An 18,378-nucleotide genomic window follows, 5' to 3' on the forward strand; every position below is an offset into this window, starting at 1 on the left:
GGGTCCCCGAGGAGCTGGGGGGGTCCCCCCGGTCACCTGCACCCAGTTGGGGGGGTCCCCGAGGAGCTGAGGGGGTCCCCCCGGTCATCCGCACCCATTTGGGGGGGGTCCCCTCGGTCATGCAAACCCATTGGGGGGTCCCCGAGGAGCTGGGGGGGGGTCCGCCCAGTCACCCGCACCCAGTTGGGGGGGTCCCCGAGGAGCTGGGGGGGGCCCCCCGGTCACCCACACCCAGTTGGGGGGGTCCCCTTGGTCATGCAAACCCATTGGGGGGTCCCCGAGGAGCTGGGGGGGTCCCCCTGGTCACCCACACCCAGTTGGGGGGGTCCCCGAGGAACTGGGGGTCCCCCCGCACCACCCGCACCCATTGAGGGGGCTCCCCCTGGTCTCACACAACTGGGGGGGGGTCCCCTCCCGGTTACCCAAACCCAGCGGGGGGGTCCCCGAGGAGCTGGGGTCCCCCCAGTCTCACACAGCCGTTGGGGGGGCCCCCCAAGGAGCACGGGGGGGCTCCTCCGGTCACGCGGACCCCTGGAGCTGGGGATCCCCCAGCCCAAGGAACAGGGGGTCCCCAAAAAGCCGGGGGGTCCCCAGCCCCATGCCCACCCCCCCCGAAGGAGCCCGGTCCCCCGCCGCCCACGGGGACGAGTCACCCCCAATTCTCCCCGGGCGGGGGGGCTCGGCGGCATCGCCCGCAGCCGGCCCCCGGCCCCTCCGGCAGCGGCTCCGTGCCGGCACCTCCCCGCGCTCGGCCCTTCCCCGGCTCCGGCACAATCGGCACAGGAACCAGATGCGACCGCGCCGCAGCGAGGAGGGGAGGCTCTCGGCACCGAGGCAGCCGGCACGGGGGCTGGGAGCTGCCGGCACGCCGGCATGCCGCAGACGGGGGGGGGTCCGGGAGGGTCCGACCCCAAAATAGGGGTCCCCCCCACCCCACGGGTCGGCCCCTGGCCGTGTCCCAGCCGCTGAGGCCGGAGGAGCTTTCCCGTCCCCGCCGGCGTTCACCGGAGAAACCGGGGCTGGCGGCGGGACGCCGGGCACGTATTTATTGGCGAGGGTGCGAGAGGTAGGGGTACATCCGAATGGGCGGGGGTCTCGCCACCGCCCAGGCCGGGGGGGGAACGCCGGTGGCATCTTCGTCGTCTTCGTCACTCCTCCGCCACCGCCCCGCGCCGGGCTCTGCGCTCCGCTTCCTCCCGCAGCCGCTCCAGGACGCGCCGGGCCGTCGGTTCCAGGCTGTGCTGCCGTGGGGAGATGTGGGGTGAAGGCGGTGGGGGGCAGGCGGCCAGGGAAGCCCCCCCCTGCGGCGGGGGGGTGTCGCGCCTTTACCTGCAGGACGTGGAGCCCCTTCAGACAGACGACGGCCAGCTCGCAGAGCCCGTCGGCGGTCAGGTCGGCGTAGAGCATGGAGAGGAGCGGGCTGGGGAAGCGCCGCGTCCAGAGGAGCCGGAATTCGCCGGGCGAATTCCCGGCGGCGCCGGCGTATTTGTAACAGAGCAGCTCCTGCGGCGGAGAAAGGATGCGGGGAAGCCGGCGGGGGCTACGCCGGCGGCGGGGGTTACGCGGCCCCCGGCACGGCTCTCCGAGCCGTGCCGGGGGCCGCGTAACCGCCCCGCCGGCAAATGCCATCGCCCACCTGCCCGTAGGTGCCGAGGAGGATTTCGCGGGCGCCGTCGAAGTCGACGTCGGTCACCAGCGCGCAGAGGACGCTGTCGTACTGGTCGCTGGCCGGTAAGATCAACTGGTCGCCCAGCCCGTTGGTTAACACGTCCCTGGAGCGGGCAACGGGTCGGTGAGGAGGAGGAAGGAGGCGAAGGTCCCGCGCCGCGGCCCCGGCGCTCACCTGTACACCACGGAGAGCTCGATGGTGCTGGTGACCAGGACGCTGTAGCCCCGCGCGGCGACGGCGTCATCTGGGAGGAGGAGGCGGGCGGCGGGCGTCACGCCGCAGCCCGCCGGCTCCGAGCGCGGCGAGGGGCTGCGGGGGGAAACCGGAGCTCCGGGGAGCCGGCGGCGGGCAGGGATCGGTGCCACGGTGCCGCGCGGGGGCCCGCTGTCCCCGTCTCCTTACCGTCCTGCGCCGCGGCGGCTCCCCGCTCCGACGGCAGCGGGAACACCAGGGACCTTGGAGACGGGGACCGTCCTGCTGGATGCTCCAGCTCTGGAGCACCACTGCGAGGGAGAGCGGCTGCCGCCGGGATCCGTCGGACGGCACGGGGCTCCCGGTCCTGCCGACGCCATCCCGCCTTTCTCCCAGCCCGGAGCCGGGAAGGATCCGGCATCGGATTCCAGCGGCCAAAACCCCGTTTCTGGTGACCGCCCACCCTCCCTCCACGAGCCCGTTAATCCCCGCCCGGACCGCCGCGGAGCTAAGCAGATAAACCGCGCCGCAGCGGGCGATTTAACGGCGCCGGGATCGTTAATTCCGGGCGGGAAAGCGGGGGGACGGCGGCGGCGGTCGGGCCTCACCTCGGCTGGCCTGGTCCACCCGAGCGACGCGGACGTAGCCGCTTTGGCAACCGAAGGCGGTGACGCGCTGGCCGGCGCCGGGGACGTTGCAGACGTCGAGCCAGAGGACGCTGCGGGGGCGGGAGGGGAGCTGAGCCCCGGGGATCCGGGGGTGCGGGGGCCCCGAATCCCACCCCCCCGTACTTGCTGGGAAGCTCCTGGAGCTCCGGGAAGAGGGTTGCTGGACTGGCTGCTCCTCGACTGGTGCGAGCCCTCGTTCTGCCGGAGCGGGGGGAGAGCGGCGTCGGCGTCGGGCTGCGCCGGGGCCGGGGGGAGAAGGGGGAGAAGGGGGAGAAGGGGGAGAAGGGGGAGAAGGGGGAGAAGGGGAGAAGGGGGGAAAAGAGGAAAAATGGGGGGGAAATGGGAAAAAAGGGGGGAAAAGGGGGGAAAAGGGGGGAAAAGGGGGGAAAGGGGGGGAAAGGGGGGAGAAAGGGGGGAGAAAGGGGGAGAGGAAAGGGGAGAAAGGGGAGAAAGGGGGGGAAAGGGGGGGAAAGGGGGGAAAGGGGGGGAAAGGGGGGGAAAAAGGGGGGAAAAAGGGGGGAAAAAGGGGGGGAAAAGGGGGGAGAGGGGGGGAAAAGGGGGGAGAAAGTGGGGAAAAAGGGGGAGAAACAGGGAAAAAAGGGGGAAAAAAGGGGGGAAAGGGAAAAAGGGGAAAAAAGGGGAAGAAGTGGGGAAAGGTGGGGAGAAAGAGGAAAAAAGGGGGAGAAGCAAGGGAAAAGGGGGAAAAAGGTGGAGAAGCGAGGAAGAAAGGGGGGACAAGGGGGCGAAAGCGGGGAGAAGTGGGGAGAAAAGTGGGGAAAGCAAGGAAAAAGGTGGGGAAGCGGGGGGGAAGCGGGGGGAAGCGGGGGGAAGCGGGCGAGGGCGGCGGCGCGGCGCTCACCTCCTTGTAGAGGCGGATGGAGGGGTCGTTCCCGCTCAGCAGAAAAACCGTCCTCGGGCCCGGTCGCCGACGCAGACCCTGCCAGGGCGGAGGAGGGCGGCTGACGGGGGGCTCGGGGGGCCCGGGGGGGCTCGGGGGGTCCCGAGGGGGCTCGGGGGGTACGCACTCGGCGTGGCAGAGCTGGAAGGGGGTGTGAACTGCAGCTCCAGGTTGAGGCAGCTCTCTGCGGGCAGAGGGCACGGGGAGCCCGGGCCGGGGGGCTGCGCCGCCACCGCCACAGCACCCCGAGACCCCCGGGCGCCCGCCGCGGGACGCGTGGACAGCGGGGGGGGGGATGCATGGACAGAGTGCGGGGGCACACGGAGCCTGGGGGGGGGGGACATGGAGCCCGGGGGGGACACACGGATGGAGCACAGGAGGACACGGAGCCCGAGGGGACACGGAGAGAACATGGGAGGCACACGGAGCCCAGGGGGACACAAAGAGCCCGGGGGGGGGACACGGAGCCTGGGGGGGGACACGGAGCCTGGGGGGGGGACACGGAGCCCGGGGGGGGGGGACACGGACAGAGTACAGGAGGACATGGAGCCCGGGGGGACACGGAAGGAACGCAGGGGGACACACGGAGCCCACAGGGGACACACGGATGGAGTACGGGAGGACACGGAGCCTGAGGGGACATGGAGCCCGGGGGGACACACGGAGCCTGGGGGGGACACAGATGGAGCATGGGGGGGGACACAGAGCCCGGGGGACACACATGGGGCCTGGGGACATGCACGGGGGGCACAGATGGGGCTGGGGGGGACACACAGAGCCCGGGGGGGACACATGGGGCCTGGGGACGTGCACGGGGGGCACAGATGGGGCCAGGGGGGACACACAGAGCCCGGGGGGACACATGGGGCCCTGGGGACGTGCACGGGGGGCACAGATGGGGCTGGGGGAGGACACACAGAGCCCAGGGGGGGACACATGGAGCCTGGGGGGGACCTGAGGGGGACCAAGAACCCAGGGGGGGGACACACGGAGCCTGGGGGGGGACACACGGAGCCCAAGGAAGGACACAGAGCCCAGGGGGGGACACACGGAGCCTGGGGGGGACACTTACGCGCCACGGAGTCGAGGTCGTACTCGGAGCCGGGCTCGTAGTCGCAGTAAATGTTGAGGAAGGGGCTGGCCTTGTCCCCGGAGTCCTGGGGGGGGCAAGGGGTGGGAGGAGGCTCCCTCCCCGCCGCCCCCCCCCGGCCGCCCCCCCACGCCCCCCAGCGCACCTTGATGAAGGTGATGCCGACCACGAGCCCGCGCTGCGGGGGGCGACTTCGGGAAGGAGTCGATGGAGACGATCTCGGCGTCGACTGCGGCGGCGGTGGCGCCTCAGAGAGCGGGGCCGCCCCCGGGCCCCTGACCTCTGCTCTCTGACCCCTGACCCCCAACACGGGCAGACTGCCCCCCCCCGCCTTGACCCCTGACCCTCATGACCCCATCCCTGACCGTCTGTAACCCTTCCCCATGACCTCTGACCCCCCATAACCCCTCCTCATGACCCCATAACCCTTTGTAACCCCCCACCATGACCTCTGACCCCCCATAACCCCACCCCATGACCCCCCATAGCCTCTTTCCATGACCCCTAACCCCCATATCCCCTCCCCATGACCCCTGACCCTCCATAAGCCCTCCCCATGACCCCCATAACCCCTCCCCATGACCCCTGACCCCCCATAACCCCTCCCCATGACCCCCATAACCCCTCTCCATGTGCCCTCATAACCCTCCCCATGACCCCTGACTCCCCATAGCCCCTCCCCACGACCCCTGAACCTCCATAAACCCTCCCCATGACCCCCATAACCCCTCCCCATGACCCCTGAGCCCCCATAACCCCTCTCCATGTGCCCTCATAACCCTCCCCATGACCCCTGACCCCCCATAGCCCCTCCCCACAACCCCTGACTCCCCATAGCCCCTCCCCACAACCCCTGAACCTCCATAAACCCTCCCCATGACCCTCATAACCCCTCCCCATGACCCCTGACCCCCATGGCCCCTCCCCATGACCCCCATAGCCCCTCCCCACGACCCCTGACCCCCCCATGGCCCCTCCCCACGACTCCTGACCCCCCCGTGGCCCCTCTCCCCGGCCCCCCCGGCCGCCCCCCCGCGCCCCCGGAGCCCCGACCCGGGATGTAGGTGAACTGCAGCTCCCTGGCGACGGGCCGCAGCCGCTGCCGCAGGTCGTGGTACCGGAAGTAAATCACCTTCCCCTTCAGCGCGGCCGCCAGCAGCCCGCCGGGGCCCTCCCCGCCGGCCAGCGCCGCCAGCCCGTACACGTTGCTCTGCGAGGCCAGCCGGCTGAAGCTGTCCTCCACCAGCGGGCAGCGAGCCGCCATGGCGGCACCGGCACCGCCGCGGCCGCCCCGCCCCGCCGCCGCTGGGGGCCTTGCGCGGCCCGGCGCTGCAGTGACGTCACCACTCTGCGACGGCGCGGAGGGCGGAGAGCAGAAGGGGGCGTGGCTCCGCGCCCTGGGGCGGTGCATTCGCGGTGCTGCTCCGCCCCTGAGGGCGGGGTTTGCCCTGTGGCTCCGCCCCCCTGGGCGGGACACACACTGCTGCTCCTCCCCCGGGGCGGGGCCTGCGCTGTTGCTCCGCCCCCCTGGGTGGTGTGTGCTGATTTGCCCCGCCCTCCAGGGGCGGGGTTTGGGTTGTGGTCACGCCTCCAGGGCGGAGCCTCAGGGAAGGGGCGGGGCTACAAAGGCCAGGGCACAACAGGGACCCCCTAGGCTGGGGGGGGGGGGAAGCAGGACAGGACCCCCAGAGTGGGGGGGGGGCTGTGGGGCAGGGCCCAGGCTCATTAATTAACGCCCCCCAGGGAGCCTTAACGAGGCCGGGGCAGCGTTACCCTTCAGGGGGCGAAGGCAGCGCCACAGCTGGGGTTTGGGGGGGGGGGGGAAAGGGGGGGTCCACAGCCCCCCGCCCCAGGACGCCGGGCCGGTCTCCGCTCATGCAACGTTTTATTCGCCTTTGGGAGGATGCAGCACAGCCAGCGGAGCCCCGCGGTCGACGCCAACGCATGCAGCAGCACCTGCCTTCCTCCTCCTCCTCCTCCTCCTCACCCCCGCGGAGGTGGGGGGACGCAAACTCCCGCAGCCCCCGGGAGAACGGGGGGGACCCCCGGAGCGAAGGCAGGGCGGAGGGGGAGAGCGCGGAACCCGGGCTCCCAGGGAATATATTACATTAAATATCCGAAGAGGGGTCCATGTACAAGGAGAACGCGGCACGGAGCCGGGCGGGGAGCGGCTCCGGAAAACAGGAATGGCTCCGGAGAAGGGGAAGAGGGGGTGTCGGCAAAGCGGGGGGCGGCCGCCTAGCGCAAGTCCTCCTCCTCGCCCTGGATGGTTTTCTTGATGCGGAGCAGCATGGTGGTGAGCCACTGGTCCAGGCGGGAGATGGAGTCGTACTCCTTCACCTGCCGCGGGGAGAGGAAGAGGAGGGAGGCGTTATTTGGGAAGAAGGCGGGGGGGTCCGGGGCAGCGCAGGTGGAAGCGGCTCCTTCCGCCTTCGGGTTTGGGGTGAATTCCTCCGTTTTACAGCGTTAAACATACCGCGTCGGTGTAGCCGTCGATGTTCTGTTCCTCGTGAGCATCCAGCAGTTTCTAGAAGAGAAGAGGGGAAGGGGAGTGAGACCCCCGCGCCCCCCCCAAGAGGGCAGAACCCTCCCCTGCCTTTGCCTTCGCTCCCGCATTCCTCAAGAACGGATTTGGGGCACGGCGGGGGGACGGAGCCACCTTGGCTGGCCGGAGCCGAGCCCACCGTGGCCAGGAGCCTCGCGGGGAGCAGCCAGGCTGCAGGCGCTCCCGGCCCTTTGGGCGCTTCCCGGGAGCCGGGGGGCTGTCCCGGCCCTGGCGACGCAGCGGGGAGGGAGGAGGGGGCTGCGCTGCTCACCTTGACCAGCTTGCACTCCCTGGAGTCCGTGAAGGCCGGAAACATCTCCTCGTACTTCTGCACGGCCAGCTGGAGGGGAGAAGGGCGGCAAGGAGGGAGGAGGAAGGGCGAGGAGGATGGAGGAGAAGGACGGGGAGAATCATAGAATCATCGAATCGTTTAGGTTGGAAAAGACCTTGAAGATCATCCAGTCCAACCATTAACCTACACTGCCAAGCCCACACTAAACCAGTCAAGGGTAGATGGGACTGAACCATGTCCCCCAGTGCCACATCTACCCATTTTTTTGAACACTTCCAGGGATGGGGACTCCCCCACCTCTCTGGGCAGCCTGGTCCAATGCTTGGCCACTCTTTCCGTGAAGAAATTTTTCCTAATTTCCAACCTAACCCTCCCCCGGCGCAGCTTGAGGCCATAGAAGCAGCACCCACCAGAGGAGAAGCTCACGCGGCTGGGCCGGCTTTGGGAGCTTTAGAGCAGCGGCAAGCGTCCCAGCACCGCCGCTAGCCCGCAGGGTAGGGGAGACCCCCCCGCCCGTCCCACCCCCCGGGGGGCTGCGTGCCCTGGCCCCCGGCCCCCGGCCAAACCTTTGCGTTGAGCATGTCGATGCAGAAGTGGCAGAGGGCCGCCTTGAAGAAATACTCCTTGGCGCTGTACTTCAGCAGGGGGCTGTCCATCGCGCTGGTGCCCACCTGGAAGAGACAATCGGGGGGAGCTGGAGCTTTCCCCGGAGTTATTTAGGGAGCTCCAGTGGACAAGTCCCGTACCGCAGGAGGGGCCGCGGCGAGGAACCTCTCCCGACGAGCACGTCGGGGGCAGGGGGCCGGAGGACACGGCGGGCAGGGGGGCCGCGTCCTCGCGACGCAACGAGGAGGCACAGACCTGCTCATAGATCTCCACGGCTTTCTGGTACTGCTCCAGCTGGGCCGCGTAAGTGGCCACTTTCAGCAAGCACTTGTTGGCAGAGCTGCGGGGAAGGGAGAGCCAGGAAAAGCTGCGGGCGCTGCGCTCTGCCGGGGGGCATCACGCCGCCCACGGAGCCGCAACCACGCCGGCATGGCCCCCCCCCCCCCACACCCCTGACAGCCCAGCTCCCACCCGAGCGCTGGGAATTGGGGTTCCCCCGAGGTGGGGGGAAGCTGCCGAGCAGCCCAGCAGCGCCGGGAGCTCTCTTCTCCCCCCGGCACGGCACGCAGAAAGCGCTGCCAGCCCTCGCCGGGGGCAGAAGCCGGCGGTGAGGATCAGGAAGGAAGCGGGCATGCGCGGAGATAAGCAGCGTGGCTTGCTGCAGCGGGGAAGTCACTTTGGGGACAGAAACTCGGCCACCATCTGTTTCTTGACCCACCCCGGGCCGTGCCGGAGCGCCGATCCCACACGGAGAGCTGCACCGGCAGCTCCCGTGGCGCCGGGAGCAGGCAGGGCAGCAGGCAGCCCTACTCTGCCCGCAGCAGAGCCTTTACCTGTTGGACTCTTCCCCTTTGTAGTAATCCGCAGCCTGCTCGTAGTGGGCTATCGCCTAGGGGGAAGGCAAACGCAGTCAGGGCGTAGCACACCATGAAAAAAATACAAAGAGATATATATATATATATAAAAAAAATACAAAGATACGGCAGCTGCAGAGCCTGCAGCGATGCTGTGCTCAGGAGAATCCTCCCCAGCCCGGCCTCGCAGGGCGCATGCCTGCTCCGAGCCGCCCACGCAAGCTTCCGCTGCCCGCGCTGCCATCTGTGCTGCCTGCTGCGGCCGGCTCCCATCCCAAGGTGGCAACCGGCCGGCAGCTCCCCGCCGAGACAAGGTCAAGGAGGCCTGGGCATTTGGAGGGGGGCGGAGGGGCGAGATGCCAGGCCAGCGAGCGCCCCGGCACGCCGCAGCTTTATGGGGATGAGCGGAGATACGCTCCCTCCCCAGGGGAAAGTTATTTTTCTCTTTTCAGCCCATTCGTTAAGGGGGCGGCTCATCTCCTGGCTGCCCGTGGGCGCCTTTCACACCCATCTCCTGCCAACAGCCTGGGGACCTACTGGGCAGCTAAATTTGAAGACGAATCGTATCGCTGCCAAGGATCGCATCGGATCGGTGCCGAGGAAGAGGAGGCTTTCCTGATGGGAGCTCGCGAATCCGGCTGAGCAAGCTCAGCCCTTCCCCGGAGTGCCAAAGCCCGGCCTGAGGGCAAATCCCTACGTTATTCCGCGAGCAGCTCATCGGGGAGCAGTGGCCGGCGGGGCAGGATGGCGCTGAGGGTTACTCCCAGAAGCTGTCAAGCAGGGTGTCAGAGAGGCTTGCTGGGAGGAGTGTCAAGAACAGCCCTAAATTAACTCGGGAAGCGAGCGGAAGCCCTCATTAGATCCATGCAGGATGTGGAAAACTCGTTTCCCTTTAAGATGAACCTGGGTTATTCCCCAGGGAAGGAAAAAGAAGAAAAAAAAAAAACAAACCAAAAAACCACCCGGTTGAGTCAGAATCTGGAGCCACGGGGGTAGGAACAGCATCTGCGGAGGCGGCCCTGCGGGACCCCGCAGGCACCTGAGCCTCCGGGAAGCCGGAGGGCTTCGCTACCTCCGTCGGTTAGCGGCGATTTCTTCTCAGATGGCTCCAATCAAACTGTTCTCGCGCTTCCCAGACGCCCACACAAGCCTGAAGCTTTTTTTTTTATTCCCCCCCCGCCCCCCCTCCTTTCGTTAGCTGCAGCGTCAAGGCCATTCCAAGCGTCTTCCCGCGTTTGCGCAGGGCTGACACGCACCGGGAAGCGTCGCTGGTATTTGGGGCTTAAAGCCACCTCGGCGGCAGCCGGCAGACCGCAGCGGGCACGTTTCGGGGAAGAAGCGAGAACAGCCTGAGGGCAAAGGGTGACCTGCTGAGGATACGTCACCCCGAGCAGGCGTGACAGCGCCGAGCTCATCTGCCAGGCAGGCGGTGAATCAGCAAAGGCCTCTCGAGCACCCGCACCCTGTCCCGGCCACGAAGCCTCCGGGTTTTGACCGCTTCCCAATCCCCACTTGAATTGAAGGTGGCATTTACGGAAGCCGGAGGACGCGCAGCCACGCCTCCGGCCTGCCCCGACGACCAGGCACCTGCCCTGCGGCATTCCCCTCTCTTCCCCCGCGTTTACCTTCTCAATGTCCACCAGCTCCGTCTCATAGATTTCCGCTATCGATATGTGGTGCTTCGCAGCGATGGTGAACCGACCCTGGAAGCAGAAAGGAGTTTGCCCACCTGGGCTGGCGCTCGGCGGGGTGCTCGGAAGAGCGCTCCGAGCCCAAGGGGAGCAATCCCTGCACTGGCAGCAGGAGAGCTGCTCCGAGGGCAGGCAGCGCTGCCCAGCTCGCCATTCCCAGCGCTCCGGGAAGGCTTTGGCCCCTGCCCACCAGGAGTTTGCCTCCGGGTCTCAGTGGGTGCTGGTTTCAGCCCTATCCTCCGCCACCAGCCCCGCGTAATGCCAGCAAGCTGGACAAAAACGCCCGAGACCCCCGCTTCCACTGAGCTGAGGGCACGGAGAGGTGGGTCCGAGCCTTCGGCCTCGCCACCCTCCCTCCCGGGGGAACGCAAGGCGAGAAGAGCACGGCCGGGCTTACCATGTCTGTGTAGATCTCGATAGCTCTGATCAAACAGTTAATGGCCTCTGAGAAGAGAAAGAACACATTTGTGAGCACGGGCGTTTTGGAAGAGCGGTGCTGTTTGCCACCCCTCCCTCTCGCTCCCAGCCTCCCCAAAACGTATTTATAGCACGCTCAAAAAATCAATAGCTACTCGAGAAAAGCTGCCGAGGCTTCAAGGGTAATTTAGAGCACGCGAGCGAGCGGTGACAGGGACCGTCAGAGGCCGGCAGAGCAAATCAAAGCCTCTCCGTCGGCACCGTCGCGTCCCCGTGCCCCGGCGCTCGGCAGCCGAGAGTCAGCCAGTTTGCACCAGGCAGCCTACGGACGCCTTGCCGGTCTCTGATCACAGACCGCCTACGACGAGATCAGCAACTCTGCTTTTTTAACACGTTTGAAGCCCCAACGCTGCTGCAGACGGGAGTTATCCGAAGCCAAGCGGCACGCGGAGCGGCTTAGGCTTGAAGGGCAGCCTCTGAGCTGGCCGGGCACCCAGGAGCTGCGGCCGCGACGCTTGCAGCGCAGCCCCGCTGGCGGTGCGCCGTGCCCCGGGGCGGGCGGGGAAATGCACGCATCTCCCGGCGTCCCCAGAGCAGGCGGGTAGCGAAAAGCAGAACCCAGAGCCGCTCCATCCAGTGCCCTGCGCTGCCTGGCCGGCCCGGGAGCTGCGACGACGCGCCAGTAAGCTGTTTGCTTCCCAAAACAAAAGGCCTTTGTTTGGGGCGGAGGGCATTTGAGACGTCAGCGTCTGGGATGCCGACCCCGTGAAGGGACAAGCCCCCCTCCTGCCCCACAGGGCCAAGCCGGGAGCCCCCCACCGCCTCTCCCCAGACCGTAGGGTGGGATCGAAACCAGCGTCGACGCAGACCTGGCCCCCGCCGTGACGTTTTGTCCCAGCAGCTCATCCAAAGGGACGCAGGCTGGTTTGCTCAGAGGAGCGCCCAGATCCACCGCAGTCGGTCACACACGGCGCGGGACGGGGCGGGGGGCTGCCGACGCCGCAGAGTTTTGCTGTATCTCAGGAGGAGGCACCTTCCCCTCGCCATCTCCAAAGAGGCGTGGGAGGAACTCTGCCACAGCTAAATGCCAGGCTCCAGGAGACGGATCTTTTTCTGACTGCTCCCAGCTGTCAGGCTCGCAGCGCTCCCTACCAGGGAGCCGAGCAGCCGAGGAGCTGCCATCTGACTGACGGCTGTCACGGCCGCGTCTCCGCCGCACCCAGCCCCGGCTACGTGGGACGGCGGTTCACGGCGGAGGAGAGACGGGGGCAGCGGGGGGAAGAGGAGGGAGCGGGGCTGGACCCCGAGCTCGCGTCGCAGCCGACCCAAGGGACCGCGCCGACGCGGGCGCTGGGCTCCGAGGGCAGGGACGCGTCCCTCCGGTGCCGCTGCCTGCGGCTCTTGGGTGAAGGCAGCGGCAGGACCCTCAACCAGCTCTGAGGACGAGGTCAGGACGCGGAGAAGAGGCAGTCATGGACACGCAGGTGGTATTCAACCACGCTTTTCTCTCCACGAGTTCACCCACAGCGTTGTGCCTTCATCCTGGCCCGTCCAGCCATCCCCATCAAACACCTCGCCAGAAGGCTCTGCCCAGCACAGAGCCAACCCCACCACAGGGAATTCCCGTGTATTCCAGAAGGTTTTTGCCCTGTTAGGAAGAGGAAGGTTCAGCCTCCGCCTTCCCCTTCCAGTTTAGCAAAAGCCACAGCGCGCCGGGGGGTGGGCACGTTTCGGCACACCGGCTCACGCAGCCGCTCGAGAGAGGAAAACACAGGTTGAGAGCTGCGCGAGCGGATAATCGGAACATAAATCTCTGGGAGATTAAGCAAATCCTCCGTGAGATTAAATTTATTTTCTCCTCAGGTTACTTCATTATTTTCTCTGAAAATCACCCAAGCTGATCCGGCCCAGGCACAGATAACCCCGGGGGCAGCAGTAACTAGCGAGACGGCTTGCCAGGAACAGCAAAGCGTTCCCCTGCGGCACGGGTAAACGCGAGGAAAGCGAGACCAACTCTCGCGCTCCTCGCTCTCTTCGTACCCTAAACCCAACGGCCCGCGCTCGCCAGCTCCCCCCGTGACATTCCCCTCTCGTGCTCCACACCGAGGAGAGCTAGGATCCAAGTCGCCCGCGGGGGAACACGCGGGACACCCCAACTCGTCGCCCGTCCCACCGAAGCCAGCCGAAACGCCAGCCGTCGGGAAGAGGACGCGTCTGCTCTCAGCTGGTCCATCGACCCCAGAACGTCCCCACCGGCTCGGCTCCCGGCAGCCCGGGAGCCGCTCTGAGCGAAGGGAGCCAAACGAAGCGTGATCCACACACGGCGCGTGAATCGCGACCAAACCCCTTCCGTGGCTTCAGCCGAAGCCATCTGCTCAGAGTCAGGCTCGGCGGGCGGCACAGGGATTCCCGCAGCGGGGAAGGGGGGAACCGACGTCATCCGGCAGGCACGCTGGCTGCGGAGGTGAACTTTGCCTGCCATCAGCTACCGGAGCGACTCGCAGCTCGGGGAAGCATGTCAAATCCAGCCCACAGCATCTCGGCCGGCTCCCAAAGGTGTCGAGAGGATGGGATAACACGCACCCAGGAGAAACCCTTGCCTAACGGGCAAAAACCCAGCGCATACGCGCGACGCGCAGCCTCTGGCAACTGAAATTGGGGCGTTTTACGGGTGCTTGCGTCTCCCACCCCAGCTCGGGAGGCTGGACAATCGCCAGCTCTGGAAGGCTGGAGGGAAATCGAGCCCTTACCTTGCGGGTCAGCTTTCTTGAAGGCATTGCCCGCGTCCACGAAGTTGGTGGCTGCGTCGTGCTTGCTCTGCAGCTGCAGATGGAGCTGCGCCGCCTGGCAAAAGGCATTCCCTGCGGCTGGAGAAGGAGAGAGGAAGCTCAGGAGCATCGTCTTAACCGTTTCAGAGAGGTGGGGTGGAAAAGCTGGGTGCAGGCAGGCTACCCTGCTCAAAATCGAGCTAAAATAAGCCAGCGGCATCGAGCCTGCACCGGCTTTCAGACCCAGAGGGGTTCGATCCTTGCTGGAGGAGGCGAGGAGACTGCACCCCCAGCCCAGGGAAACAGCTCGCGGCCGCGCTCGTACGTACCGCTCCAGTTTTTGGCCATTTTGAACATGTTTGCTGCTCGGGTGTAGATGTCGCATGCTTCCTCTATCCTGGAGGAACCCCTGGAAGCAAACAGAGGCCAGGTGTTTGCATAAATACCTGCCGGGAAGCTCAAACCCCGCGCCCGAGCGGAAAAAAAAAAAATCACATTGCTCCACTCCAGCTGCCAAAAAGAGCAAGAGAAGCTCGCCGGGAAGCACCCCAACCCTCTCCCCGCTCCACATCTCCCTGCAGTCGGTGGGAGCTGGGCCGGTCCTTCACAGAAGCGCTTCTTTAATTAATAATTCACGAGCAGAGGAATCCTCCTGCAGCGAAGGGGCGAAGCGCCCGTCCCGAACGAGCCCGCGCTGCTCCCGCCGGCGAAGCCCCAGGCTCACGGCCTTCCTCTGCCGCCGGGGACGCGGCCAGCGCCCACCGGAGCAGCCCCCCAGCCCCCAAAACAGCCCCCGATCACCACTGCAGCCAGAACCCAGAGGAGGGAGAGGCTGCGGAGCTGCCCATCAGCCCGAGGGGAGCGGGGAGGGAGCCCGCTCGGCCGACAACGACCCGTTTTGGCACCCCAGCACCACCTCCCAGCTCGCCGGCTCTGCCAGCGAGCGCGTTCCTCTGCTGACCTTGCTGATTCCAACTAGAAACCCTGGCTGTCGACTCAAGGGAGCTTATTACGGTTGCATTTCTGGTTTTGGGGCTTTCTTTTTTTTTTCCAGCACAAGCTTAAGCAGTTTTGCTCACGTTTCCTCCCTCCCACTAGAAACCTGCAGTTAGAGATGTGGCAGGGGCTGGCAGGAGCGACTCGCCAGAGCCAGCAGCTCCACCGGTTCGGATAGGTTTGAGCAGCAAAATTCTCCCGTTCCCCAAAAAAGAGGGAAAGCATCAAAGCAGCCGCTCCACCCAACAAAAGGAAAAAAACAAAACGCGCTCCCGGCAACGCTGTCCCTGCCGAACACCGGCCGATAACCAGGCTAAAAGGGCAATAAGCATCCGGCGGATTTTGGCAGCCGGGCTTCACGTGCGCAGGGCTGACGGTGACTCAACGCCGTCTGAGACAGCTGGGGAGATCTCGACGCTTTACAAAACTGCCTTTTAACTCAGAGAATTCTAACTGCGATTAGAAATTACCGTTTCATGCCGAAACGCCCGAGTCTTTCCGCCTCACGTTAATTTGGAGCTGTTAAATAACGTTAAGGAGGGCGAGCTGAAGGAAACGGGGAAAGCGCAGGGCAGCAGAAACCACAGCTCCAGTCCCCGCAATGCAAAAAACCCGCCCTCAGCGTCTCCTTCCCAGGAGCCCAAGGAAAACAAACCTCCCCCTTATCGGGCAAGCGACGGACTCGCTCTTGTTTGTGAAACCACCTGGTTAAAGCTGAATTTCGCAACGTTAAGCAGGGGGCACCTCTCATTTCTCCCCTAGCGCTACAGTTGTGTAAAGCCAGAGTTAAAGCCAGGCCCGGTCAGCCAGCGCGGGCGTGAAACCGGCCCGGTCTGTGCACAGAGACGAGCCTGAGCGGCATGGAGGGGCAAAAGGAACCCCCCGAGTTCGTCCTTCGGCAGCACGAGGAGGGGCAGGGGGGAGCAGAACCCCCTCAGAGACGTACCGCCGGCCAGGACCGCGCACAGGCCAATTTAAAGTTTGAAACCCCCCCCCCCCCGGAAGAGGTCGTAAAGCCCACGCCGAACGCGAGGGATGAGTTTGCGATGAGCTGAGAGGCAACAAGAGCACCTGCTGGTTTTTAACAGCCTTCCCCGCCCTCATCCCTAGCCCCCACGCCCCACAACGTGCCCAAACACCCTCTGCCACCCCCCAGCACCCCCTCAGTGCCCACCCCTCACCCCAGCACCCCCCAGAAGCTCTTAACACCCCTTCCCCTTGCCCAGCACCCCCCCAGTGCCCACCCTGCAGCCCCCCAAAGATCCTAGTGCCTTTTCCCCACACCCAGCACCCCCACAACGCCCACCCGTCAGCCCAGAGCCCCCCACAAGCCCCTAACACCCCTTCGCTGCCCCCCAGCACCCCCTCAGTGCCCCTCCTCACCCCAAAGGCCACCCAGGGGCCAACACCTTCATCCCAGAGCCCCTCGGAAGCCCCCAACACCCCTTTGCTGACCCCAGCACCCCCACAATGGCTCCCCTCACCCCAAAGCCCCCCTTGAAGCCCCCAACACCCCTTTGCTGCCCCCCAGCACCCCCTCAATGGCTCCCCTCACCCCAAAGCCCCCCTTGAAGCCCCTAACGCCCCTTTGCTGCCCCCCAGCACCCCTTCAGTGCCCCCCTCGCCCCAAAGGGCCAAGACCTCCATCCCAAAGCCCCCCAGAAGCCCCTAACACCCCTTTGCTGCCCCCCTCGCCCCAAAGCCCCCCCAAGGGCCAACACCTTCGTCCCAAAGCCCCCCTTGAAGCCCCTAACACCCCTTTGCTGCCCCCCCGCACCCCCTCAGTGCCCCCCTCGCCCCAAAGCCCCCCCAAAGGGCCAACACCGCCGTCCCAAAGCCCCCCAGAAGCCCCTAACACTCTTTCTCTACCCCCCAGCACGGCTCACCCTAACCCCCCCCAGGGGCCAACAACTCCGTCCCAAAGCCCCCCCGCCCCATGATCCCCCCTCAGCGCCCACCAGAAGCCCCCAACACCCCTCCCCGTCGTCCCCCCCTCCAGCCCCCCGCTGCTGCCAGGCCCCCGGCGGGGGCCAACCCCGGGGCGGAGCGGGCCGGGCGGCGCGCACTCACCCGAAGAGGCCGGCGAAGAAGGACTGGGAGCCGCGGACCTTCTTGTCGGCCTCGGCCAGGAGCTGCAACGCCTCCTTCTCCTTCCCGGCCTGGTCCATGGCGGCCGCCTGCAGCCGCGGCGCTCCGCCTCACCTGACGCCGCCGTGCGCCCCTCTCACGTGAGGCCGGCGGCGCGCTCCCATTGGCTGGGCGGCGACCACGTGAGGCGGGCGGAGGGGCGGCGCCGCGCTTCCGCCGGGGCTCCCCTGGGGGGGTTGCGGCGCCCCCTGGCGGCCGGGGGGAGCTGGCGCATGTGGGGGGGGCGGGGGGGAGACGACCCCCGCGGCCCCGAAATGGGGCATTTTGCGCCTTTTCAGACATTTTGACGCGCTCCAGTGACGTGGCGCTGATACGGGCTGGAACCCGCGGCTCAGCCTGCCCCAGTGACGGGGGGAGGGGGTCCTGAAGGAGCCCCGGGGTCAGCCAAGCCACCCGCACCCCTGCTGGCACCACGCTCACCCAGGGTTCTCGCACTGACATCACAGCTGACATCACGGCGAATCACGCTGACGTCACGGCGAGTCACGCTGACGTCACTGAACCACTTGACAGGGTAGCAGGGCTGGCGCCGCTTCTCCCCGGGCTGAAACAGTCCCGACAGGGGACAAACGCTGGCCCAGAGGGCTCGGAACAACGCCTGCGGCTCCTCGCGGGAGGCGTTTAACGAACCCGCCGCTAATTAGCGTCAGGATTCACGCTGCGGCCCCCCCGCCGCTAACGACCACCTCCATCCCCAGCAGGAACTTTTGAGAGGAGCCCTAGATTAATTACTTCCCGGTGAAAGGGGAGCGCTCGGGCTCCCGCATCCCCGCTGACGAAGGCGTGCGTATTTAACGACCTGCTGGTCATTAACGACCTCGCCGTCTCCCCAGCCAAGCTACGTCACGGGTGTTCGGTATGTGCTGGACGTAATGCCGGCAGCTGGCAGGGCCTGGGAGCAGGGAAGGGGAAACGCCGACGGGCAGAGCGCATCGGCCAGGGGAAGAGGTTTTTGGGGCAGAATCCCCTGAATACGGCACCTGCCCGCGGCTGGAAAGGCGACGTCACCGGCGCGGCCATCTCCAGCACCGGCGACGCCGCTGCCGCACGCGGTGGCGGCGGTGGGACGGAGATGAGGGGGCGGCTGGGGGAGAGGGTCTCCCCCCAAAAGCCGCCCCCTGAGCGGACAACGCCCCGGTTGCCCCGAAACCCCTCAGCTTGCCGCCGCCGGCCGTCGGAGCCGGTGTTTGCCGCGCTGTCCGATACGGTGAAATCCCGGTGCTCGCCGGCGCCCGGCCGGCCCGCCTGCCTGCAAGAAGCACACGCAGATTTTTATAGAGGTGAAAGAACCGGGGCCGTCTTCGCCGCGAGGTTGGCGGTGCCTCGGAAGGCTGCTGGCTGAGCTCCCGGCCCGGCAGCACCGGTGCCACAGCCCGCCGCGCCTCCTCGACCCTCGCACCGGCGGAGAGGAGGTAAGGGAGCGGCGCGGAAACCCTCATTTCTCGGTGCATGAAGCAGAGCGGAGGCGATGGTGGTATTTGGGGGGGGGAAATCGGCCCGAAGGAGGAGGTTACCTCGTTGCCAAACTATTTCCGCCGCGGCTC

At 66.6% G+C, this 18,378-nt stretch overlaps 2 protein-coding genes across 4 annotated transcripts; both read right to left on the reverse strand.

Annotated features, from left to right (window-relative positions):
* Positions 1-1,148: 1,148 nt before the first annotated feature.
* Positions 1,149-5,781, reverse strand: KPTN (kaptin, actin binding protein). Its single transcript, XM_075725447.1, is given in 18 exon segments — positions 1,149-1,241; positions 1,330-1,503; positions 1,637-1,772; positions 1,844-1,913; positions 2,072-2,135; positions 2,138-2,172; positions 2,470-2,588; positions 2,590-2,684; positions 2,687-2,709; positions 2,712-2,727; positions 3,389-3,445; positions 3,448-3,466; positions 3,555-3,580; positions 3,583-3,611; positions 4,500-4,584; positions 4,663-4,704; positions 4,706-4,746; positions 5,571-5,781. Coding segments are annotated over 18 exon segments (1,335 nt in total).
* Positions 5,782-6,435: 654 nt separating this feature from the next.
* NAPA (NSF attachment protein alpha) lies at positions 6,436-16,857 on the reverse strand. 3 transcript variants are annotated; one of them, XM_075725412.1, is made up of 11 exons: positions 16,757-16,857; positions 14,020-14,099; positions 13,673-13,789; positions 10,903-10,949; positions 10,440-10,517; positions 8,794-8,849; positions 8,216-8,300; positions 7,921-8,025; positions 7,334-7,402; positions 6,994-7,044; positions 6,436-6,857 (listed from the first exon to the last, which is right to left on the reverse strand). In XM_075725412.1, exons 1-11 carry the CDS (start codon positions 16,852-16,854, stop codon positions 6,756-6,758), a joined length of 888 nt encoding a protein of 295 aa, XP_075581527.1. In that variant the 5' UTR covers positions 16,855-16,857; the 3' UTR covers positions 6,436-6,755. The 3 variants fall into 3 exon arrangements, with proteins under 3 accessions (XP_075581527.1, XP_075581525.1, XP_075581526.1); XM_075725410.1 differs by having other exon boundaries at positions 13,673-13,809; positions 14,016-14,099; positions 16,757-16,854; XM_075725411.1 differs by lacking the exon at positions 13,673-13,789 and having other exon boundaries at positions 16,757-16,854.
* Between the last annotated feature and the right edge of the window lie 1,521 nt (positions 16,858-18,378).

The sequence above is a fragment of the Pelecanus crispus genome, chromosome 30, assembly GCF_030463565.1.
Source record: "Pelecanus crispus isolate bPelCri1 chromosome 30, bPelCri1.pri, whole genome shotgun sequence".
Taxonomy (NCBI): Eukaryota; Metazoa; Chordata; class Aves; order Pelecaniformes; family Pelecanidae; genus Pelecanus; species Pelecanus crispus.

Excerpts from the sequence above, each read along its gene's own strand:
- NAPA (XM_075725410.1), bottom strand. The coding sequence starts at position 16,854 with ATGGACCAGGCCGGGAAGGAGAAGGAGGCGTTGCAGCTCCTGGCCGAG. Across the intron at positions 8,026-8,215 it reads CCGTGGAGATCTATGAGCAG|GTGGGCACCAGCGCGATGGA; the intron begins GTCTGTGCCTCC and ends TGTCTCTTCCAG. Across the intron at positions 7,045-7,333 it reads GGGAGTGCAAGCTGGTCAAG|AAACTGCTGGATGCTCACGA; the intron begins GTGAGCAGCGCA and ends CTTCTCTTCTAG.